The 27,097-nt window shown below is 34.7% G+C and overlaps 1 protein-coding gene across 1 annotated transcript; it reads left to right on the plus strand.

The window, feature by feature from the left end:
- The first annotated feature begins 2,867 nt into the window (after window positions 1-2,867).
- Window positions 2,868-25,463, plus strand: LOC103513471 (myoneurin-like). Its single transcript, XM_008478305.2, has 4 exons — window positions 2,868-2,927; window positions 13,123-13,261; window positions 15,370-15,525; window positions 25,159-25,463. Exons 1-4 carry the CDS (start codon window positions 2,868-2,870, stop codon window positions 25,461-25,463), a joined length of 660 nt encoding a protein of 219 aa, XP_008476527.2.
- The last annotated feature ends 1,634 nt before the right edge of the window (window positions 25,464-27,097 follow it).

Below are 27,097 nucleotides of genomic sequence, written 5' to 3' on the forward strand. Positions count from 1 at the left end.
TTGAACTATGCTATCTCAACTATCTGGTTACTCTGAACTAAACTTTCTACATGAGACAAAAACTCAAAGAATGATAATATTCAGTGTTTCCTTTAATTTTCAAATTCCACCTGTAATATTATATATACACATGTACCTACCTCTATGATAATATGTAATTTCATGAATGTTTCCAATCTATATTTAGTTAGGTACATTAGTTGGAAGTTGGCTAGATGTTGGCTTGTGTCACGCGACCCCGGCGGGTAGTATGCAGGTGTGATCCAAGATCCATACAGGTTTAGGTTTATCCTCTAATTATTTCTATGAAATTATTGTAATGGACTTGAACTATGCTATCTCAACTATCTGGTTACTCTGAACTAAACTTAGACATTGAGCGTCGATATTGTCTCTGAACGATATGAATAAAGGATTAGGTAGGTACGGTACAGTCTTTAGCTTTTAAGTTCCATCGTAGGTAGAAATCCATTCACATTACCATTATAAATTATCATAAGCTCATCTTGCATAGAAAAATCACTACCAGGTACTGGTAGGCAGGTCAACTAAACTTCTGTATCTTGTTACCTTGGACTTTGAATATTATTCAAACATTCGCAATTAAAAGCACGAATCAAATCATCTCTACACCATACACGCGTGCTGATGAGATAAATATGATCTCGTTTAATTTTATCAAGTAAGTATTTTTCTAACTCTCGTTGCAAGAAATATAATTACAATATGGAGGAGATAGGTTGACTCATGAAATGCACGTTATTTTATATAAATTTGTACTCCTGTGTAATTAAGTTCAACTCTGTCTGAACTTAATTGCGTTAGATGCAGAATGCATCAGAGACCAGACTGAGTTTTACTCCAAACGGTGCGGTGTAGGAACGAGTAGATCAGGTGATTAGCTTCCTTTTTGAAGACCATTACTTACGGTTGTAACCACAGAGGAACAATATTTTCAGATTCAAATTTCAGGAATACCTTCCGTACTTAAAGGTACATTTTCTTCAAGTTGAAATCAAGTCAATTTCATACATTTTCTTCATTGAGTAAATACTCAAGTATGCCTACCAATAGTATCTGGTGTCCACCATACTTGATTAAGTTTTCCTCTAGGTTCATGCTTACAGACCATGGCACCAAGAAGTAGGTATTTCATGCTTACTGAACTTCATCTTTACAGCAAGTAGATGTTCACTGATAGCTTTTTACTGGTTCATTCCCTTCTTAAACATGTACTCTGGTGACTCCTGGGAATTTTCTGGGAAAAAGATCATCGGGAATATCCATCGGAGACTAGGAAAATTTCAAAATGAGTTTGTTACTCACATTAGAGACTTTGAATGTCGTATCATGGATCAAGAGAGGAAGCTAGATATTATGTAATGTATTGCATATAATTTATGTAGTCAAACACATGCTTATAGCTATCCATAGGGAACTTCAAAGCCTCAGATACCTGTATTCTTCCTGCTACTGATTTCATCTCAAATACCGCCTTTGTTTTCTCTTAGAATAAACATGGTTGAAAAAGTCGATGTATCGCATGTTGATATTGATATACAGTGTAGCCAGATAAACATTGGTACTGGTACGTAAATCTGCAGGAATAGATTGTGAATACCACCCAGTTACCTATAGACATTTGAAAATCCTCATTTTCAATACAAAAGCTAGATACCTCCGTTATTGTAGAAAACTAAATGACTTGGGCGAGTTTGATGTAAAATTGTGATATTTGAAACTAGGAATAAACATGGTTGAAAAAGTCGATGTATCGCATGTTGATATTGATATACAGTGTAGCCAGAAAAACATTGGTACTGGTACGTAAATCTGCAGGAATAGATTGTGAATACCACCCAGTTACCTATAGACATTTGAAAATTCTCATTTTCAATACAAAAGCTAGATACCTCCGTTATTGTAGAATACTAAATGACTTGGGCGAGTTTGATGTAAAATTGTGATACATATTTGAAACTAACACTTGATGTGCAGAAAACTAGGGAGATTAGCTATTTGAAACTAACACTTGAAGTGCAGAAAACTAGGGAGATTAGCTAGGCACTTATATTTCTTGCAATGGTTTAAGTTTCATTTGGTGACCACTGCATTTACAATGATTTCATTATTTGTATGTGTATGATATATCGGTCTATTGACTCTATTGATTCATACTATAACTACAGAGGACCACTATCTTGATATGAAACAAAATTATGCAGGTGTTATAGGTATGAAGGTGTTAATTAGATTAGCTAGGCACTTTTATTTCTTGCAATGGTTAGGGTTTCATTTGGTGACCACTGCATTTACAATGATTTCATTATTTGTATGTGTATGATATATCGGTCTATTGATTCATACTATAACTACAGAGGACCACTATCTTGATATGAAACAAAATTATGCAGGTGTTATAGGTATGAAGGTGTTAATTGGGAAAAAAGTGTGTATTATTATTGTAGTCTGGTATTGTATGAGCGCAACTAGAATATTGATAATCATCAATGTACAGAATGGATCGTTTAAGTGTGTATTATTATTGTAGTCTGGTATTGTATGAGCGCAACTAGAATATTGATAATCATCAATGTACAGAATGGATCGTTTAATCAAAAAGACATAGACGTAGTCCCCATAGCTGCAGCATATCTTCTTGTCAATTATAATAGAGCTAGCTCAGTTGAACATATCTTCTACACAATGTTTACCCGCTTCGTTTGTGTCTTCAGGTTGTTCAGTAAGTTCGTCGTATGTGTGCGAGTATTCCAATATGAACCTCAGCCTATTCTTTGACCATTTGATTCAATTTATGTTAGCAAAGCTCCGGTAAAATGTATTTATGTGCTCCGATGTTCTCAATGATGAAACAAGAAAGAATTAAGTTCACTGGAGAATTTCATGAAATGAGATACAAGTTACTGGTAAGTTGCAATGTTGTTCAAGTAGGTACTTAAGTTCACAAAAGGCAAAACGTCTACTGTTCTCGGTTAATTTTACATGGCAATTTTTCAGTAAAAATCTGCATAAATTTCGTTTTGGAATTACTTGGACACGTCCTTAATGGTTTTATTGAATTCTGGAAATGTGAATTTATTCCACAGCCAAGATAAAACTGAACAAGGGAAATAATTTATCACGAGGTTGGGTTAATGAGGATTAATATGTTATTGATTACCACCGAATATATCAATGTAGTGGAAAGAGATGGTGATACTATCCTAGAAAGAGAAAGAGAGACCCGACGAATTTGAATAACAGATACCTAATAATGATAAGCAAAATGAATCCATCTAACTTGAAAAAAAAGTGTGCTGTAAAAGAAAACATGTTTTCTAAAGTATAACAATTAATTCTTCGAGTCCATATTTCAAAGTTGAAATCAAGTTTCACTATAGTATTCTCGTGGCGTTAGGATCATTATGTTTTTCATTTATCTTCTGAACTTTTGGCGAATTTTGTGTCTATGTTACCTGCCTCGGTAGCGTAGTGGTCAAGACGCTCGCCTGGTAAACAGGAGGGCGTGGGTTCGATCCCAGCCGAGGCATGGAATTTTAAATCCACTTTATCGTAGGTAAATCCAGTTTCCCGTTTGTGCCAAGATGGATTTTTAGATTTTTTACTCGTTATTGAAAAGGGGAATAATCAGTGCAACTTTCTCAAACTTTGGTGAAAGAACATTGCCTATTTACGAGTAAAACCGTGCTGAAAAAGTACATACAATAATAACCTTAGCAGGAATTAGCAAAGAACGCCACAAGCCTAAAGAACTTGAGCCAAAAGTTCGAGCCATCTGACATGGGATGCAAACTGTACCTACATATTAGGTTATGAGCTGGGAGTTTTGACATCTCCACTAATTTTTCCATCTTCATTGGTCCTTTCAATGTGGTAGTTTTGTCAACTCCACTAATGTTTTTTCTCAAGTATCAATAGATAAGTTGAATCGTAGTTGATCTAATAAAAAAATATGAAATAGGTTTTAGTTTAGGAGTTTCGACATTTCCACTAATATTTTCCCCCATGTACATTATCAGATAAAGTGGTCTGCGAGTTTCGGCATCTCCACTAATTTCTCCAAGTGAAAAATACTGTTAAAATCCCTGAATACTGCACGAGACAAAAAGTCAAAGTCGAAGCAAAATACACCAGTATGATGAAAGAACTTGTTGGCACACGAAACCTCATGAGAACATTTAGCTAATGAATATTGTCAACACATTCATAGAATACATTATGAATACTAGAGAGCCATATACCTTAGTCCGCGTGTAAAGAATTCAGGTGACCAAAGCCACGATCTAGTCAATGTGTTATTAATAGACTAGAACGGGGTGCTGCTATATTTGTTTTCTATAAATCTGAATAACTTGGGTTTTTTTTAGCTCGTGTTCTATACTTTTGGTTTTTGTACGTGGAGCGTGAACAGAACAACACGGGTTTATAATGAAAATCCCGAGTCATGTCACGCTGAACGGTAATGAGGAGAACCAAAATATTATTTTCTAATAATCTGGAAGACGTTCTTCTGTCTGATGATGGGTCTAAGAACAATAATCCGGTCCATAAAGAACCTTAAGCAGACGAACCCAACAGTACTATATTAGTAATATTAGTGCCCTTGAAATCCTTAAAATAAATGATCTAAAATAAATATCTATTTTTACTAGCTTTGGACTCATTTTTGACTCGTGATAACTGTCACACCGGCTAAATTGGTGATCCAAAGCGGTCATTTTGAATTCATCAACAAAGAAATCAATTGATCATAATCTTACAAACTTATCGAGAAAACTTCTTGGTAATTTGTTGCTCTTTTTATGTCTATTGACGGTAGACTTGCACTTAGCGACACTCTTTGATAAATAGCATTCCGAATTTCTTCCTTCCTCTCGATCTCGTTCCTTCAATTCTTCCTTCCATATGCGTAGCTATGGGTAAATATCATCAACAAAGAAATCAATTGATCATAATCTTAAAAACTTATCGAGAAAACTTCTTCGTAATTTGTTGCTCTTTTTATGTCTATTGACGGTAGACTTGCACTTAGCGACACTCTTTGATAAAAGCACACATTCTCCAAATAAACAAGCAATTAACGCGAACAAAAAGGCCGCAAACACATACACGTCTACTATTTTCCCTCTCAGAACTCGTAGAATTAATGCACATTAGGTTTTTTTATGTAAAATAATTCAAATTTTTTTAGCTTCTCTTAGAATAATGCAATTTCAAAGTTTTATTGATTTTGTCTATCGATTTCTTTTTATTAAAACGTGATTTTTTTTTTCGCTTGAAAATAAAATTTAAACAAATGGACTTGGACTTGAAATGCATTATTTTGCACTTAAAATCGATAAGACGATTTTTAATTGTTGCTCATACGGTTCCATAGCCTACAGGGTGATGTCGCATACGACAAAGACTTACTTTTTATTGTCTCTTATAGTAATTGGTTAAAATTGGCCACCCGGTTTTTTTTATAATTATCTACCTTCATCTCAGATATCTAAGTCTATCTGTTTTTTACACCCTGTGAGCTTATATAGGGCTTAAGTAAATGCACATACCTACCTACCAAGGTGGTTATCGAATCATTAGTTGTTTTATTACTCTGGCTAAGAGCTTTCCAGTAATGGATTATTTGAGACATTATTAATAAAATTGTTATTTTATTGTTACACATCATTGTTTTCTTATTTAGGTATGTAATAATTATATTGAGTTTTATGAGTCTATCCGAAGTATGTTACGAATACCTACCTAATCTATACTTATCAATGTTGATGAGGCTTTTGATTAATGATTAATTCCATGATCAGATCACCTTTCTTATGATTAGACATTGAGAGTCGATATTGTCTCTGAACGATATGCATAGAGGATTAGGTAGGTACGGGTACAGTCTTTAGCTTTTAAGTTCCATCGTAAGGTAGAAATCCATTCACATTACCATTATAAATTATCATAAGCTCATCTTGCATAGAAAAATCACTTGTATTTAGGTACTGGTAGGCAGGTCGAATATGTTAGTAATTTAAATTTTTAATTCAGCTCCTGAAAAAATATATGGGTCTACCCATAAGCGCAATAGCTGCTAGCGCTCTAGCTACCGATGTTTTTAAATTACTTTTAATATATTAAATCCATGCCCCAAGTAGATTCATTCAATCTACCGAACATAGAAGTAGTTTTAAATAATGTTAAGTTCATAGTGTAGTGCTCGTTGCCCATCCCTAAAGTTTTTTTTTTTTTTGAAACTAATTAATATTCAAGTGTAATAATTAAGTGGCAATACGTATGGAACCAACTATTAAGCTACCTGACTCGAAATGTAGCTACTATTAAGAAGTCTTTCTTATCTCTGGTGAAATAAAAGCATTATAACACAACAATGTCTAGAGCTCCGTCACATATGAGTGGTTATAATGAGAGTTTTTAGAAGAATTAACTAGGATTCTACTCTTTTCGTTTGAGAAGAACTTGTGCTAAAAGTTAAAAAATGAAGAAGTACTTACCTGGAATACGAAAATTGTGTCACTGTTTTGTTTGCTGTTTTTCTGAAACAGTAAAGGAGGCAAAATAATAAATAAATACCTTATTGTACTTGTTAGTTGTGTTATTATAGACATACATATTTTAATTACCAATGAATTTGTAACTTTTTGACGCTTATTACATCGTCCAGAGGAAGACGATTTTTGAGGTAAGGAATTTTCAAACGCAAAAAAGTGTTCTCTCTCTTTTCTCCGTGAATTTTTGGGTGCTGTTTTCTTTAACTTTTTCCAACAGATTAGAAATTTAAAATCTCGTTTATTTCGACGGAGCCCTCAACATTTTCGAGTTTCAAAAGGAGGAGCCGATAACCTTGTACGCTATGAGATTTGTTGATGGCTAGGAGCTATATTGAATATCCAAACTATTGTCCGGAGAGATCAATATTGATGAGGCTTTTATCTTAATTGATGTGAGCTCTGAGGAAGCTGTTGCTATACCACAGTCTGGACCAAAGTTTCATAGAGGAGTCTGTATGAAAGCAACATTGAAATATACCGAGATGACATTGAAATGATGCATTATCGATTATCTCATGACGAACCTAGGCCGGTAGGCGGTAAGAAAGTAGAACGGTAATTGTGAAATTTCCTAAACAATGCTAGAGGAAACTATTCGTACATACCTAAGTAGGTAGAATACGTCACATCGGCGGTGCGTCGTACAAAAATGAGGTACTCCTCGAGATAGTTTTCCAAAAGGTCTTCTTTAAAGAATTTAGAGGAAACTATTCGTACATACCTACCTAAGTAGGTAGGTAGAATACGTCACATCGGCGGTGCGTCGTACAAAAATGAGGTACTCCTCGAGATAGTTTTCCAAAAGGTCTTCTTTAAAGAATACATAGAAAACACTTCTTCAAGAAAATCATCCACTATCTTGAGGGTCTATGTAATGATTGCACTTTTGACGTATATTAGAAACCTATATAGTATACCCCTCAGACTTATGCCAATTTTATTGATCAATGCAATGAAACCTAGAGCTTAGCAAAACCTGTCATCGAATAAACCAAAAGATGCAAATCTTGACAAAACTGCATGATGGGGGCGGGGTTCTAGATGTTGTAATTAGTGGGTGTCAGAAGAGCATTTCCGGTGCATGGGAAATGGCACTGACAATATTGCAGGACATGTAACTCATGCACTCTCCGACACTGATAACTATAGGGAGCGGTGTAATTTATTTTCATATGGGGCGTAAAAAAATTCAAAGATGATTTAGTTCTTTAAAAAGCTCGAGGGTGTCTTGTAAAGTCTGGGTAATGTTTTCTGAACTCATGGGTAACGTACTCTTGAATTTCAGTGAGTATATAAAAGTTGATGGCGCCTAAGGCAAAGTTTCAGTAGCTCTAATATCATCGTTTTATCATAAGTTCCACCGGTTTTTATTTATCTGTGTTCACTCCCGGTTGAACTTGTTCCATCTCTTGCTCTCGTTTCATAACATTGTTCCTAATGATATTCACAAGTCTCGTGGCTCCTGCATCCATTACCCATAGTGCAGAATTATTTTACATTAAATTTATTGAACTTTAAAAAACACAATAAATATTTGATTTATTATCGCATGTAATTATCACTACTGAATTCTCATCCTTGAAACGCAGAAGCTATGCATCATGCGAAATGCAACTTGTTCACTGAACAAGTAGCAAGTAACCGCCTACCATAATATCAAGTAGGTAAACCAAACTCACGATTCTGCTGCTGCGCTGCCCAGAACTCGAGCTAAAATAATAACATAGTGCAAACTTTAAACTGAAGATCTTAACCTTTACAAATTAATACTGAGTGTGCCATGCTAATAACATTGTTCCATATGCGCTATTATTACTTTGAGAGCTTTCTCAATTAGAATTCATTTTGATTTTTTTGCTTACCTGGGAGAAATACCTAGTTTGAGCACAGGACCTTACCTTATGTTAAAACTACCTTTGGTATTGGTAAAGGTAGGGCCATCGGCTTTAATAAACGCCCTTGGTCACTGCGACCTGGTTAGATCTTTTGTGACAAAACTACCTTTATGGAGGTCACTGAAGTATGTAGAAGTAGATAAAGAGAGAATAGAGTTTTCCACTGAATTAAAACAACAATTTTCAGCTGTTAACTTTTTTGAAAAGACGTTATCTAGGGTAAGTGTAGGTACCATTTATTCGCCCACTTAAAAAACGTACCATTTATTGGCCCACCTGCCAACATTTATTTTTCTAATTTTTGTTTTTATGACTACGTATACCCCTCAGACTTATGCCAATTTTATTGATCAATGCAATGAAACCTAGAGCTTAGCAAAACCTGTCATCGAATAAACCAATAAGGCATAGCGTTCTCTGTAGTAGAATTGATTAGGGAAATCAAAACTTTATCTCTGAGGTCTTGTGGCTGTTTCACGGTGGCATATAAGCTTGATACTGAAAGATATATGGAACGTAATAAACACCCAATTATTATTTGCATATAAGCGTATACCTAAATATTGTAGCTGCAAAAGTCTGATTAGTATATTGAAGGATTTTATGATATCAACATTTGCATTAACCCGTTCAGTGAGCTGAGAAGTTGAAGGAGTGTCAAAAAAGAATGAATCCACTTTATCGTAGGTAAATCCAGTTTCCCGTTTGTGCCAAGATGGATTTTTAGATTTTTTACTCGTTATTGAAAAGGGGAATAATCAGTGCAACTTTCTCAAACTTTTGTGAAAGAACATTGCCTATTTACGAGTAAAACCGTGCTGAAAAAGTACATACATTAATAACCTTAGCAGGAATTAGCAAAGAACGCCACAAGCCTAAAGAACTTGAGCCAAAAGTTCGAGCCATCTGACATGGGATGCAAACCAATGAGGGTTAACCTACCGAATGCTAATGCTTTTGTATAGTTACTTTTAATTTAAGCTTCCAGTCTCGGTTTATAGTGTCTTTATTGGATGGAAAAAATGGACAAGTTTATATAGGAGAAGCTCATAAAGTTCGTAATTGATTTTAGCAATAAAACTGACAATCCCATTCTCATAAAGGACTAGCTCTGAGGGCGATACAAAAAAAGACAATTTTTGTGATTAGGATCTTAACTGAGGAAAGATAAGCAGAGAAAGATTAAGTACATTTTAGCAAAAAACAAAATAATTAAAACAGGTGAATTCAAAGCTCTTGATCTTCTAAAGTAATTGTGACGAGGTTTGCCTCAGAGCCTTTTTCAGTTGGATAACTCCCATATTATTCATTAGCCTATCACGTATCCAGATGATGTAACTATCTAATATCTACCATCAGTAAATAATTGATTCTTACAAAGTACGTATGAATCCATCCATATAGGTCATGTTTATACAGCCTATATGTCTCTATCGTATGAATCTAGGATGTACCTACCCATTCCCCAAAGGAAAAGGATGGAAGGTAGATTAGAAGATATGTTGCTAGTATGTAGCTTGAAAAAGTTCGTCCAGTTCAGACTCATGTGGCGTATGGTACAGGTGGGCTAATAAATGGTACGTTTTTTAAGTGGGCGCATAAATGGTACACTTACCCTATCATTAAATGGAAAGGACATTTTTGAGGTCCTCAAATGAAAAGTATTTTAGGAAATTTTGTGCAGCAAGCCTTGTGAGATAAGTAGGGTCTCGTAATTATTGAACAATTTCTCAAATGTTCCAAGATGGACCTGTGCTAATATTCATGTTGCACATTATAATTTGCCAACCAGTAGATAGTTTGCTATAGAGACCTGCAGGGCAAGCTGAAGCTATTCATAATGAAAGAGCAGATAATGTTCTTCGGAACACAAAGCCGTGGCATATACTTATTGATTTTCAATACAAGTTCCTTCATTAAGAATGAAGTATGCAAGCATAACTTGAAGGCTTTTAAAAAGTCTTTAGACAATCAAATTGTTTGTACTAAATAATAACAAGGTATGAAGAGCAGCCAAAGCTGATGCATGTAACCTTAGTTAGGTCCAGTTTTAAAAGTCAGGGCTAGAGGTTAGAGTCAAAAAGGCATTGGAATCTGCTAGTTTTGGGGAAAAATATCAAAGGGATCGAAATATGATTTGGAAACTTAAGTACTTAGTTAGGTCCAGTTTTAAAAGTCAGGCCTAGAGGTTAGAGTCAAAAAGGCATTGGAATCTGCTAGTTTTGGGGAAAAATATCAAAGGGATCGAAATATGATTTGGAAACTTAAGTACCTGCCATAAGTATCTACCTACTCACCAAATTTCATGATACTCATATCAAATACTTAGTGAAAAATTAACATACCTTTTAATCATACAGGAAAACTACTTACAGATTTAGTACTCGTAAGTACATTAGAGGTACATATCTGAAATGAGATATCTGACAAATTCACCATGACTAGTTTTCATTCTCATTTTGTTATTATTCTTTTACGAAAGTGCCTGGTTCATATTATACGACTGCAAAACACAAGAAGTGGATGGATTCTTATTTATTAGAAGACCTCAAATGAAATTCATATAGCACTGAAAACATAGCCCCGGGCAGGGAATAAACTACCATCCGAGAACCATTATCTCGGTTGCAAATGTTTCTTATTCTGCTTCAAGTAATTATTGGCCTCGTGTTTTGAACCCAGGATAATTTAGTACAGCACTCGACAGAGATCATCCATTTCTGTTTCTTTTTCTTGTAGATCATCATTAAAGTACCTGACTTCTGTTTCTTTTTAGTATTGATTAGGTAGATGATTCTATTTTCCTAGGGATTCTTATCAACAATTTATTGGTATTTCCAGATAACGTCCACTAAGCAGTAGGTAATAATTTTACAAACAGTATATCACTGAATATCAGTACATCAAAACATCTACCTATAAAGACCAATGTCTGTATAATGGTACATCCTTTCGTCAGGGAAACACCTATCTCCAATTTACTTAGAAGTATTATGCAGTAGCGTTAGTTTTAATTAACACAAAAGCATTAAATCACTCTGTCATATCCTGGACTCACGTCTAATAGAATCTTCCTTGTGAAAAGGTACCCACCCTATGATATCTACTAAAAACAGGACCAAATAATGATAGCCATATTCCTATAAATAATGTAATACACATAACCATGAAAAAATAAAATCAACTAAGCAGCTACCTACTCAAATAAATAAAAAAGGACTCACGTCTAATAGAATCTTCCTTGTGAAAATTATCTACTAAATCTTCTACGATATCTACTAAAAATAGGACCAAATAATAATAGCCATATTCCTATAAATAATGTAATACACATAACCATGAAAAAATAAAATCAACTAAGCAGCTACCTACTCAAATAAATAAAAAATTTAATCGCATGTGTGCATGTAATTTTATGTGAAAATTATGAACAGTCAATGTTCACAACAGTATAAAACCATAAGTTTAATGTGATTTATGAAAAGTAACGTGAACAGTTGAACAAGAGTGTGAGTGTCTGTTCTGTAGGAAACATGAAACTTAATCTCCTTTTAACCTGAGATCGAGGCAAATTTCCCATGGTTTTTTTAGAACTTTTCAAAGAATAGGAACAAGACTGTGTCTAGGAATAACATTGCTTTCTCATATGCTTCTTCTAGAAGTTTAGAAATTTTTTAGAACTTTTCAAAGAATAGGAACAAGACTGTGTCTAGGAATAACATTGCTTTCTCATATGCTTCTTCTAGAAGTTTAGAAAGAAGAATGAAGGAACACAAACAAATAATGGGCGATTTAAGATTCTTTTTGTCCAATTTTTGAAACTTAATACCTTCTATCATGTGAACTCATCCTCGGAGTTATTCATAATAAAATTACTTACAATGAGATTTTTCATTACAAAGTAATATTTATTTAATAAGTTATGTATTGTACTCAAATAAATGTAGTCGTAAGACTTTTGAATAAAAACAGTAAACATTTTAGTTCTTGCTGATAATATTGTGCGTGGCAACTCATCCTCGGAGTTATTCATAATAAAATTACTTACAATGAGATTTTTCATTACAAAGTACTATTTATTTAATAAGTTATGTATATGTATTGTACTCAAATAAATGTAGTCGTAAGACTTTTGAATAAAAACAGTAAACATTTTAGTTCTTGCTGATAATATTGTGCGTGGGTTTTCAGAATGACATTCTCAACATTCAGGTTTTATATAAGAAGTTATTATTATTAATAACTATCTCGACATGAGCTTCTGTTAAACACACTAATGTTGTCCGCAGAAGACTGCAAGAGAAACATCCTTAGCACTACAATTATTTATGTTCGACATGCCTAATGCTAATACATTAACTTACTTTTAACTTATATCAGCTCAGGATGTGAAGAATTTTGCTCAAGGAGTTCCAGTATTCTGTTCTGTAGATGCACATTTCAGTGTGTTGCTATTGGTGTCTTTTGCAACTCCTTCATTACCTGTTTTCATCAAAAAATCCGTTTTCATCACATGGATAGACATAAGTATCTGTTTCTAATACACTGATTGAAAGATCAGTAAGTACCCAGGTACATACTTCAAATTAATATTGTGACTAAAGATCCTAGATGGCTTATTAAATGACGTTTGTAATCTTTTGTTTCAGATTCGCCATAGGTTTGGATGTTACGATGAAATCACCGAAGTCAATCGACGTAAAGTAAGGCATTGTAATTGGGTTCGCTTCGTCAGAACTGTCTCCAAATACACAGAAGAAGTCAATATTATAGGAAGTAAAATTAAAGGTAAGTATTACTACATATTTTTTAAAATTAAACTGAGAAATTAAATTGTGTTTAAAATTAATATCGACTTAATAAAGGGTGTCCCAATAAAAACGCAAGATTTGAAAGGGTCATAACTTTGTTATGCGTTGTTTTATCTTGCCCAATCTTTGACAGATTGATTGTAAACTACATATTTTGTAAAATTAAACTGAGAAATTAAATTGTGTTTAAAATTAATATCGACTTAATAAAGGGTGTCCCAATAAAAACGACTATTTTTTATGAGGGCATCCAAACTCACAGGTTTACACCAACAAACCCACAAGCTTTGAAGCATTGAAAGGTGAAATTGAAAGTTGCATCAACGAGATACAGCCTAATCCATAATAAAATCGACACATTATCACTTTTGCGCGAGCATTTTCCTAGTCGTAATCCTGAAATGGCCTCCATGATCATGTAATTTTACCCCCCCTAGACTATTTTTTATGAGGGCATCTAAACTCACAGGTTTACACCAACAAACCCACAAGCTTTGAAGCATTGAAAGTTGCATCAACGAGATACAGCCTAATTTCCTCGAATTTGTCATCGAAAATTTTGTCAAAAGGAAACGAATGCACCATCAAACTCGAGGAAGTTATTTGTCTGATTATTGTTCCATACAAAATTTCAGAATGTTTACTTCCCAAATCATCTAAGAAGTCCATTTTAATCCACGGAGAACCATGCTTTATTAACCAATCAAATCTTGCGCTCTTATTGGGACACCCTTTATTAATAGATAGATAGATATTAGATAATGCTTGCTGATGTTAACTTAATTTATTAACCAATCAAATCTTGCGCTCTTATTGGGACACCCTTTATTAATAGATAGATAGATATTAGATAATGCTTGCTGATGTTAACGTTGTACACGATATGATTCTAAATTTGAAAAGTATTAGGTAGTTGCTTTAAAGACTTCAATTAATTTGCTCAGCCCATCTTTTAAAACTAATACCTAGGTACTTACCTACCTAGTAATTTAAAATCACTAAAAACATTTTCCACAATCACGCCAATAACAAACGTAGACATTAGCTTTCATGAACAGGGTTCTAATATTTCTAATTTGTTTTCATGAACAAACAAAAATATACAGTTTCACTGAAGAATTGTCTACAAATCTGAGTCAATGAAATGGGACTCAACAATGATTGTAGGAATTCAAAACAGAGTAGGTACCAATTTTGTTATTGGTTTGAACCACTAATTTCTATCAATTGGGCGTCTTCCTAAATACCTATGTGAATAGTAGACTTTAAACCAAACTAATAATATCAATAACAGTATTTTAAAAAAAGCCATCACGCCAATAACAAACGTAGACATTATAAGCTTTCATGAACAGGGTTCTAATATTTCTAATTTGTTTTCATGAACGAACAAAAATATACAATTTCACTGAAGAATTGTCTACAAATCTGAGTCAATGAAATGGGACTCAACAATGATTGTAGGAATTCAAAACAGAGTAGGTACCTACCAATTTTGTTATTGGTTTGAACCACTAATTTTTATCAATTGGGCGTCTTCCTAAATACCTATGTGAATAGTAGACTTTAAACCAAACTAATAATATCAATAACAGTATTTTAAAAAAAGCTTTTTAAATTTAATAAAGTGCCTGTGTAAATAATCACGCAATGTTGTTCCCGAACTCTTTTCTTGTTGGTTGTTTCATTTGGATTTAATTGATTTTAATTTTAATTCATTGGTTCATGTTAAAGACCGTTTAAAAGAATATTAACCAAATTCCTACCTGTTTCATAAAATACAATAATTTCTTTCTTCCTCTCTGTCTCCTGAAAATTTTGCTGCATGTCAGACAAAACTAATCAACAGACTTAAACTTGAAGATGTATGTATTAACTATAAATGTAGGTATTTATACCAAATTTTACAGAAAAATTATATGATGAATAATTCTTGTTTTCAGGAGAGCCCATTTATGAAGCAGTGAAAACAATCACGGCGAATACAGAGCTGGTTGTCTTCTATCTTCCTGAACGACCTGAAGATGTAGGTACTTATACCAAATTTTACAGAAAAATTATATGATGAATAATTCTTGCTTTCAGGAGAGCCCATTTATGAAGCAGTGAAAACAATCACGGCGAATACAGAGCTGGTTGTCTTCTATCTTCCTGAACGACCTGAAGAGATGTTCTTCATGCCTGCTGTCCATTATTTGAGAAATACTCTCTACAGGCGTACGATGGACACTATTTTAGAAGGTAAGTTTCTTCATTCTAAAACCTTATAATTGCTGCCTTTTATTATTATTATTAAACGATTAGATCAAACTTTATCTACAGAATAAATATTTACAAATGGTAACATAATGTACGTATAAGTACAAAATAAAGTTTGATCAAGGGTGGGGTTAATGCCTATGGCATTCTCTACCACCCCACCCTTCATCTTGTCTTTCAAATGCAGTAAAGGTATCTCTACTCTAGTTATCCATGTACCTGCCAATGAGTATTGCGTATCTATACAGTAGTAATACTTTTACCTTGTATTCCATCAAGTTAATCTGAAGATTACTTAATTTCAAATCAAGTTCTTCCGAGATTTACCGTACCGTAACGCAATCAAATCGAATTGGTTTATCTCCTCATAATTTCTTCATTAGATGTAAAATAACTTCATCTCACCACTGTTTAGATCGTCAATAGAATGAATATACCTATAACAACCCCAATAGTTTCTTTTAGTGTGGTATTCTAAAAACAATTGGTGACTAACAGTTCTCTTACTGTCTTGTTCTTGAGTACCCGTTTTCTTTCTCGATAGCGTTTTTTCGTACATTGCTATGTGCTTTATTACATTTTAATGTTTCAACACTATGGACATTGTAATGTATAACAACCCCAATGGTTTTTTTTTTAGTGTGGTATTGTAAAAACAATTGGTGACTAACAGTTCTCTTACTGTCTTGTTCGTGAGTACCCGTTTTCTTTCTCGATAGCGTTTTTTCGTACATTGCTATGTGCTTTATTACATTTTAATGTTTCAACACTATGGACATTGGACATGATTGCCACTTCCTCCAATAGTGTCTTCTCCGGCATAGACTGTACTTCGCTTAATACGTGTTTCAATTTTCCAACAAAAGAAAAACAATCGTAGGTACATTAAGATCAAAATGGAAATATAGTAAATTTTATATAAAGAAATATTGCCATACCAATATGATTGCCTTATTGCTCGTCCTTGATTTCCCTTCAATATCAATAGTGCTCGATTGAATCTGTCAAATCGGTGCTTGATTGCTACTCGACCATTTGATTTCTACGTATACATTCGATGAATTCCGTTGTGTTTTGATGTACTGATGTTCACAAAATGGCTATTTCTTTTATTTGATTTGAAGAGAACGTTCTTAGGTGTACGGGTATTATATTTGTGTTTGTATGTCAGTCAATGTTGATAAGTTTCTCAATGGAAATTGATTAGGTCAACTCTTTTAGTACATCATGCTTTAGATGACAAATTGTAAAGTGATGTTAGGATGTTACAGTGATCAAATATTTTATAAAGAAAGTGGGTAAGGGATATCTAATTACATTGAATAAGTATTTTCAGTAGGTTTACATCACGGGGGATTGGGGACAGCCTCCTGTGACCTCTGATAAGATCACGATCCATCAAGATAAACATAAAAATAAAAATCTATACCAACCTAAAATAAATAAATATTTGTTGAGTACAAACAAACTATTTGCTACCAAAGAACAGTGTTAATACGTATAGATAACTAGATAATGGTACTTACTTTGTATACCTTAACCATTTTCAATTAAAAACAATAGAACCAATAAATAGGTATGCTTTGATCACTGTAACATCCTAACATCACTTTACAATTTGTCATCTAAAGCATGATGTACTAAAAGAGTTGACCTAATCAATTTCCATTGAGAAACTTATCAACATTGACTGACATACAAACACAAATATAATACCCGTACACCTAAGAACGTTCTCTTCAAATCAGCACAAACAGTTTAACAGTTCTAAAACAAACCGTTTTTTCATAAACTTCTTTTGATCAATATCCATCGAAAACAGTGAAATTTAGATGAATAGATATACGTATAGATAACTAGATAATGGTACTTACTTTGTATACCTTAACCATTTTCAATTAAAAACAATAGAACCAATAAATAGGTATGCTCCCATACAAATTAATTAAACTGGAATGATGTAGCATTCATAGGATCTAACCAACGTGCCAGTGAAGTACTCGCTTCAGTTTCAATGACCGGAAACAACCAATTGAAGGAGTTGAAAAATCTCGAGGAAAATCTCAAGTAAGAAGTTGAGAACTGACTAATCGGGACACCCACGATAGAGATAGCACGTGTATGATGCCATGGTCAATTATGTATCTGGCCAGAACTTTTCTTGTTAGCAATGCTTCCAATATTCGAAATGGTGTTAATGGGATGATCTAATCTGAAACGAATTCCGAGACTGGCCAGAACTTTTCTTGTTAGCAATGCTTCCAATATTCGAAATGGTGTTAATGGGATGATCTAATCTGAAACGAATTCCGAGATGCTCTGGTCAAGCGTTAATGTTGATCATCGATTGAACACCATTGGATACTATTGACAGCATACATAGGATACTTTCAAAAGACTTAGTGGACAAGATGGTGAGAAAGTTTAACCAAGAATGACGAGCTTTTAGAATTTTAGATGGAATATGGCTTTCGAAGTTTGGCTTTCGAAGGAATCAATGGGATCAACTTGGTCGCAAGATCGAGATTATTTCAATCGATTCACAACTAAAACACAAGTAGTGTTGATTCACAATAACTAAAGCCAAAACACCACATATGATTTATATTTTACGAGTACTAATAAGTAAGTAGGTAGCTATATCTCTAAAACTTCACGGTCGTTATGGTATACTTTTCACTTTGAAACTCGATTTTTTTTTTAGAACTCTATTTCAACACTATGGACATTGGACATGATTGCCACTTCCTCCAATAGTGTCTTCTCCGGCATAGACTGTACTTCGCTTAATACGTGTTTCAATTTTCCAACAAAAGAAAAACAATCGTAGGTACATTAAGATCAAAATGGAAATATAGTAAATTTTATATAAAGAAATATTGCCATACCAATATGATTGCCTTATTGCTCGTCCTTGATTTCCCTTCAATATCAATAGTGCTCGATTGAATCTGTCAAATCGGTGCTTGATTGCTACTCGACCATTTGATTTCTACGTATACATTCGATGAATTCCGTTGTGTTTTGATGTACTGATGTTCACAAAATGGCTATTTCTTTTATTTGATTTGAAGAGAACGTTCTTAGGTGTACGGGTATTATATTTGTGTTTGTATGTCAGTCAATGTTGATAAGTTTCTCAATGGAAATTGGTTAGGTCAACTCTTTTAGTACATCATGCTTTAGATGACAAATTGTAAAGTGATGTTAGGATGTTACAGTGATCAAATCTATATAAATAAAATTGTAGATTTGTCTGTACATTGCTTAGAATCGTGAAATTTTTAGTTATTCTTACTCCTTATGCATCCACGATTCCAAAAATCACATTAGAAAAATTTCTGTCTGTCTGTCTGTCTGTCTGTCTGTATGTGTGTATGTCTGTCTGTTACGCTAAATAGACCTTTGGTTGTCCTCTTTTCACGAGAAAACGGCTCGACCGATTTTGAAGAAATTTTTTGTGGTTGTTAAGAAAAGTACTCCGGGTGACATAGACTACTTGAAATTTTCACATTCCATCCTGATTCAAAATGGCGGCGGTTCAAAAACGTGAAGAAAATAGCCTAATACACCCGTTTTTGTCCTCTTTTCACGAGAAAACCGCTCGACCGATTTCGATGAAATTTTTTGTGGTTGTTAAGAAAAGTACTCCAGGCGACATAGGCTACTTGAAATTTTCACATTCCATCCTGATTCAAAATGGCGGCGGGTCAAAAAGTGAAGAAAATGGCCTAATAGACCCGTTTTTGTCCTCTTTTCACGAGAAAACCGCTCGACCGATTTCGATGAAATTTTTTGTGGTTGTTAAGAAAAGTACTCCAGGTGACATAGGCTACTTGAAATTTTCACATTCAAACCTGATTCAAAATGGCGGCGGTTCGAAGTTATGCCTGTTATGCTGCTCTGTGAGACATGTCAGGGAGCGCGTAGCGCGACCGTGTGTGTAGTGGATGTGTGTGGTGTGTGATGGGTGTGTGTGTGGTGCGTGATGGGTGTGTGTGTGATGGATGTGTGTGTGGTGGGTGTGTGTGTGTGTGGATGGGTGTGTGTGTGTGTGTGATGGGTGTGGTGTGTGTGTGGTGGGATGGGTGTGGTGTGTGGGGTGTGTTGTGGTGTGTGTGTTGGTGGATGGGTGTGTATGTGGGTATGTGTGTGGTGTATGTGTGTGTGGTGTATGTGTCTGGTGTATGAGGGTGTGGTGTGTGTGTGATGGGGTTTGGTGTGTTTGTGGTGTGTGGTGGTCCTGTACAAAGGACGGGTCACCTCTATTTAGTACATATTGCGAATTAGATGAAAATTGTAAAGTGAATTGAGGATATTACAGTGATTCTCAATTATAATTATAAAGAAAGTGGGTAAGGGATATCTAATTACCATTGAATAAGTATTTTCATAGGTTTACATCACGGGGGATTGGGGACAGCCTCCTGTGGACCTCTGATAAGATCACGATCCATCAAGATAAACATAAAAATAAAAATCACTATACCAACCTAAAATAAATAAATTATTTTTGTTGAGTACAAACAAACTATTTGCTACCAAAGAACAGTGTTAAGCACAAACAGTTTAACAGTTCTAAAACAAACCGTTTTTTCATAAACTTCTTTTGATCAATATCCATCGAAAACAGTGAAATTTAGATGAATAGATATACGTATAGATAACTAGATAATGGGTACTTACTTTGTATACCTTAACCATTTTCAATTAAAAACAATAGAACCAATAAATAGGTATGCCTCCATACAAATTAATTAAACTGGAATGATGTAGCATTCATAGGATCTAACCAACGTGCAGTGAAGTACTCGCTTCAGTTTCAATGACCGGAAACAACCAATTGAAGGAGTTGAAAAATCTCGAGGAAAATCTCAAGTAAGAAGTTGAGAACTGACTAATCGCGGACACCCACGATAGAGATAGCACGTGTATGATGCCATGGTCAATTATATCTGGCCAGAACTTTTCTTGTTAGCAATGCTTCCAATATTCGAAATGGTGTTAATGGGATGATCTAATCTGAAACGAATTCCGAGATGCTCTGGTCAAGCGTTAATGTTGATCATCGATTGAACACCATTGGATACTATTGACAGCATACATAGGATACTTTCAAAAGACTTAGTGGACAAGATGGTGAGAAAGTTTAACCAAGAATGACGAGCTTTTAGAATTTTAGATGGAATATGGCTTTCGAAGTTTGGCTTTCGAAGGAATCAATGGGATCAACTTGGTCGCAAGATCGAGATTATTTCAATCGATTCACAACTAAAACACAAGTAGTGTTGATTCACAATAACTAAAGCCAAAACACCACATATGATTTATATTTTACGAGTACTAATAAGTAAGTAGCTATATCTCTAAAACTTCACGGTCGTTATGGTATACTTTTCACTTTGAAACTCGATTTTTTTTTTAGAACTCTAAAATGGAAAATCCGTCACAGGACATCAGAAACAGTATAAATATAGTCTATAGCATCAGGATATAAATCCATCTTTACAAGTAAATTATAAGAAGCAAGTCCCTATCTATTATTATAAATGCGATCTTGATCCAAGTTGGACTCGTGTTATGGATACCAGTGTATTCAGTCTGTTCAGAGGTGTTGGTGTTGATAATTTCATCGACCTTCTGGTTGGTATTATCATGTTCCTTGTCGCGTCTATTTTAAATGATTTTCTTTTTAATAGACAGGAACGCATCACAATAACTCACACATAGAAATATTTCTCTATTTGAAGATTCAAGTGATTTGTCATACACGTCCGATGTGGTCTGTAATATATTGGATATACGAACATTGTCTGGAAACACGTGCTACGTGCGGAACCAATCATCACCATCGACCATGCACCATCTAGTGACCACTGCTACTGACGAGCTATATAAAACTGGTAGCAAGTACATCATCTCAAGATACACGTATAACTTGCTACTTGCTGGTGCTAGTTATTTCATTGAAACAAAGATGTATGGAATGGGTCTGCACCTACTTATTATCAAGAGAGAAAAAAAGATGATAGATAGGTACCTAGTAGCTCTTGGTCTACCTTGCAGTATAATTAAAAATATCTCGATGTTACTCTTGTTGTAACCGTGAACAGTAGTTATGAACTTATATGCATTTTTCATACAGTATGGTCAGTAATTTAGTCTACATGAATATGGCAACACCAGTTATTACGGATATGTGTAACCTGACAAGTAGCTATAAGAAGACTTAAACTTTATTGGGAACATTTCTACAGTTACATGTTGGGTTGGAAGTTACAGTACCAAGGGAAGTCAGAACAGATCAGATATTATGGAACCATCATGTAAATTGAACCTGCAGTCCAGCTCGTAACTTTTTATCCATAGGGGATAGTCTCAATATTCCTGCTTCTGTTTGGTATCATTTATTTCAGACATTGCAGAAACTTGTATAATTTTACCTCGATTTGATCTTTTCCGTACTCCGTATTGATGCAAGAACAGAGAGCAAGAGAGCATCCATCTTCAATATTCCTGCTTCTGTTTGGTATCATTTATTTCAGATATTGCAGAAACTTGTATAATTTTACCTCGATTTGATCTTTTCCGTACTCCGTATTGATGCAAGAACAGAGAGCAAGAGAGCATCCATCTGTCAAGTGGGTTTTTGTTTTCAGAAAAGTGATGTCTGATTTCTTCCATCTCGATACCCCATTGTTATAGTCTTATTTATGCTTGGGTTTATAATAAATATTAGAAGAATGTCTGCTACTGAATTATTTTTGTCTTTATTTGCATTAAGCGTATTATTGTATTTTTTGTTTTTATATTGTTCTGATCCATCAAATAGCATAAAGGTTTTTTAACCATATAGTTTACCAACTTGGAGTTTTCATTGTTTCTGATCATTATTGAATAAAAGAAATACCGACGTTAGAGTTTTACTGTACTTGTTCCAACCGACTTTCAAGTTTAAGGAACTTTAATTTGAATATTTTTCTTTTTGCTGAGTTCAAAGATGTAAATTGACTTAGTTTTTTTTTTTATTTATTATTTTTTTTTTTACAAAGTCCTATTCTGAAGTTTCTCCTTCTATGTATGTTAGTCAAAAAAGGGTTTATATGTACATTATTTTTGGGATTTGTTTGTTGGAAGAAAATGTAGAAATACTTCAAAATCATTTCCTAATTAAGTATACGATTAATCTTGTTGTTAAGTTTCGATTTTGTTGTTTTTAACATGCCTATGGTTGTTTCCTGAATCTCTACTATTTTCGATATCCCTATACGATTAATCTTGTTGTTAAGTTTCGATTTTGTTGTTTTTAACATGCCTATGGTTGTTTCCTGAATCTCTACTATTTTCGATATCCGTCCAGTATGCAGTATGCACTGGGTATACCGTCTATCAGTCCACTATGCTCACTACTTTGTGCTTGGTGCTCCTGATAGATATATTCATGTTCCTTAAGTGCTTTTCTTATCATTTTTTATTTCTTTTGAGAATTGTTAAATTGTTTTTAATTTATCATAGATTGTTTTATAAGTATACCGTCTATCAGTCCACTATGCTCACTACTTTGTGCTTGGTGCTCCTGATAGATATTTTCATGTTCCTTAAGTGCTTTTCTTATCATTTTTTCTTATTTCTTTTGAGAATTGTTAAATTGTTTTTAATTTATCATAGATTGTTTTATACTCGTACAAATACAAAGGATTTAGAGTAAGTCTACTATGCCACTGCTTTGGTTGATCATTTTTCATGTATAGGGTCTATCCAGTATCACTGAATGATTTCGTTAGACTTATATTTTCCCTGTTTCTCCAATAGTATCTACTTCAACTGATTCTGGGTTCTTACGACTAACCCTGTCACATGAACTTTATTCAAAGATTCTTTCTTTACTTTATTTTATAAATTGTGAATTCCATTCAAATTCTCCGGAACATTTCAACAAGCTGCGTTCAATTGCGTTCGAGTAATATTTTCTGCTACTGTTTGTTCTTCTTTTACTTCATTTTGATTCTCTAAAACGTTTCTTTATTTGATTGAACAAGAAAGTTTAATTAGATATTTCATTGTTTCTAATCTTAGATAAATTACAATATATTTTTAATGCAAATCAATTAAGTTTCTAGTCAGCTGTATCTTTGAACTCAGAATGTCTTTGACTGTATCGGTTGATAGGTACTAGACAAAATGCAAATCAATTAAGTTTCTAGTCAGCTGTATCTTTGAACTCAGAATGTCTTTGACTGTATCGGTTGATAGGTACTAGACAATGAACCCATAATAATATCGAATTTAAAATAAACATCAATGGATAAAAGTTCCGCGACGCTACACTACGTTTAGAATGAACAGCGGTAGTTTTTCTTTATGCTAAATTCATGTGAGAGGACATTATCGCAAGAATCGGACGATATCTTGGATGCTGATCATGCATCGATGGATAAAAGTTCCGCGACGCTACACTACGTTTGGAATGAACAGCGGTAGTTTTTCTTTATGCTAAATTCATGTGAGAGGACATTATCGCAAGAATCGGACGATATCTTGGATGCTGATCATGAGATATTGGCTCAGTGTAATGTCATGGCCGATCCGATAGTTCATCATTTGGTTCCAGACCATTTTCTATTTTACATTAATTTCGAACGTTAACCTGAGAATAATTTTCTTTAGAAACGGAATCACCCGATTTATCTGCAGTACACTTGCATGTCCACCGAGTAATAAGGTCGCCATGTTCTTTTCATATTTACTGAAATACAAAATCTTTATTAGATTAGCGGTTGAATTTAAACAGATTTATTTATTTAGGGTAATTTGCATGATGGATTAATACGATGATGACGTCCTGCTGATTTTCTAATTTTCTAGTATCCATGTCATGCATAAACTGTAAATAAGTGATAAAATAGATACTGGCGGCTCTTATCATAATGCTACAGAACTGTGCGTAGGCTTTTCCCCTTAATACTACCATTATTCTAAGGACCTATCAAGAAGTCATCGACGGAAATTATTAAACCCATATTTTGATCTCCTCAATCCAAAATATTCTGGAAGACTAAATTCACGATTAATTAGGATAATGACGGACTTAGGATGGATCATAACAATAGGATCGTCTAAATCCAAAATATTCTGGAAGACTAAATTCACGATTAATTAGGATAATGACGGACTTAGGATGGATCATAACAATAGGATCGTCTATTGTATAACTTGTAAACTTGTACATGATAGCCCAAACGTGACCCTAAGGAGGACAGTGGCTTTTCTAACACTTTTATGTAACACAGAGAAAACATAAAAGAATATTACCTTATGATGAAGAAGATCACAGCATAACCGAACAGTAGCATTATCTTATGATAAAATCTATTTAATAGAGCTAGACGAGTTCCTATTAACCATTAACACACGATTGGATCGAACATAGGTGAGATACATGCGTAGGTAGTTTGTTACCAAATTCCCAAATTGTATTTCTAATAGTGGATGTGTTAAATGCCCAAATTTTCTGATGTTAGTAGGTAGATAACATAATAATTTCTATTTCCACCCCCCCCTGAAAGAAGTGTTCAAATTACGAGGTAACCAGAACCGAAATCTCTCCGTTTGCAGACTCACCATTAGATCTCTCCACATCTCTCATATCCCGGGCTTTCATTACCTCATCCTCCTCCACTAGTTCATCACCACCCAGTGGCGTAGACATCGATGAACGGAAGTCAGTCAGTGGCGAATCCTGTTCGGCCTCATCAGTGGGGGATATCCTAGTGGAGAACTCTATCCTGCGACACCAGTCGACGCCGAAGCAAAGGAGTGCGCGAGGCGAAAGGACGCTGCTGCCGTGCGAAGTGTGTAGGAAAGCTTTTGACCGACCCAGTTTGCTCAAGCGACATATGAGGACACACACGGGTGAGTAAATGAGTAGGTATGTACTTGTTGTAGGTGGTTATTGATCCCGTGCTGCACTGCGGAGTCTGCCGTTGGCCAGGCTAAGGCCAGTCCACTCACTATCAGGTAGACCTGACAGATACACTTGATCAGGTCCGCCTGTTAGGTCTACTTGGTGAGCACACACGAGAAACTCGTCATTGGAACTATAGATGATTAGAATTGAGAACCATGTATAAATATCATCTGAACGACCGAAATCCGAATCCATCTAGAAAATGTTGGATGGAGGGCAGCCTCTTCTAAATTACCAAAACAGCATGCTACTCTGCTCCATGCTAGATACCAACATTTCAAGAGCGAGAAACTCGTCACTTGAAACTATAGATCATTAGAATTGAGAACCATGTATAAATATCATTTGAACGACCGAAATCCGAATCCAACTAGAAAATGTTGGATGGAGGGCAGCCTCTTCTAAATTACCAAAACAGCATGCTACTCTGCTCCATGCTAGATACCAACATTTCAAGATTTCGGTTCTTGATTTCATTGGAATTCCATGGAGACATTGGGAGTCCTGAAGTTCGAGCTACTTCTAGTCTGGATCTGATGGACCATAATGTCTCAATCAAGTGCTTCTGTAGAGATAATCATCTCCATACTCTCAGAGAGAGATTCTTTGACATTTTAATTGATTTTTAATATGTTCCAACCAGACATCTGTCTAGTTTGTAATGGATTTGATCACAATAAAGTTTCTATCAGGTATATGGATTGTTTCTTGTTGGAAGTCAGGACTGTTGTCTGAACCCACACTTAGCTGCCCATAGGTGTTCAATTTTCGAGAGAACCAACTCTCTATTAAGAGAGTTCATAACTTTTTTGCTTCTCTCTTAGATCATTTGGTACCAATAATGATGTTTTTGCAAGAGTCCGAAGAAAAAATGCGGTAGGTATGTACGCAAGCAACATAAGGTGGACGATTGCTGTGAGAGGAATTTCGGTATGAATTCCGTTTGTGTCTTGTAACATCCAGAGTCCAGACGTACTAAACTTTTGAACATTGTTTCAGAACTGTCAGTTTGTTGGAATAATTGGCCATATGTCTCAGTGTTAGAGGCCCCGTGTTCTTCAATATTTCCTGTTTCCGCTTCATTATCTATAAGTCCAGTTCTTATTTTATTGCCATTAACCTTAAGATTATCATCTTTACAACTGTCGTGCCGCATGGTCGTGTGTTCAAGTCGTAATATACCCCACTACAACCCTCAAAGTTGGAGCAGTACAAAAGTATTAAACCCATCAGTTATATTTTATGCAGAGCATTAATAAGTAGGTAAGAATTCACTTGTTGTGACCAATTGACCATATGTTACTGGAATGGAAGCGCCTATGTAGTATGTACCTAATTAAGTATTAATCGTGAACTCAGGAAATGTGTTATACCTACTATGCGCTCTTCCCGAGGAAAATCTTCTATTGTTTACATCAATTAACAGATGACACTAATATTCCTTCGGATTAATTTCTTGCTAGTCGGGTTTGTGCCTAGCCCCAGTGTATAACATACTCGTATATCATCTGTAGATTGAGCAATTCTTGTAATCAACGCACACATGCTACACATGAAGGTATACGTGCATCAGGGGCATAATGAATA

This window comes from Diaphorina citri, unplaced genomic scaffold (assembly GCF_000475195.1).
Source record: "Diaphorina citri unplaced genomic scaffold, Diaci psyllid genome assembly version 1.1 scaffold975, whole genome shotgun sequence".
NCBI classification, from domain to species: domain Eukaryota; kingdom Metazoa; phylum Arthropoda; class Insecta; order Hemiptera; family Psyllidae; genus Diaphorina; species Diaphorina citri.

What these genes read in the sequence shown, in the direction of transcription:
- LOC103513471 (XM_008478305.2), top strand. Translation starts at nt 2,868, where the DNA reads ATGAAACAAGAAAGAATTAAGTTCACTGGAGAATTTCATGAAATGAGA. An exon ending in AAATGAGATACAAGTTACTG is followed by an intron (nt 2,928 to 13,122) that starts GTAAGTTGCAAT and finishes CTTTTGTTTCAG; the next exon opens with ATTCGCCATAGGTTTGGATG. An exon ending in GATGGACACTATTTTAGAAG is followed by an intron (nt 15,526 to 25,158) that starts GTAAGTTTCTTC and finishes CTCCGTTTGCAG; the next exon opens with ACTCACCATTAGATCTCTCC.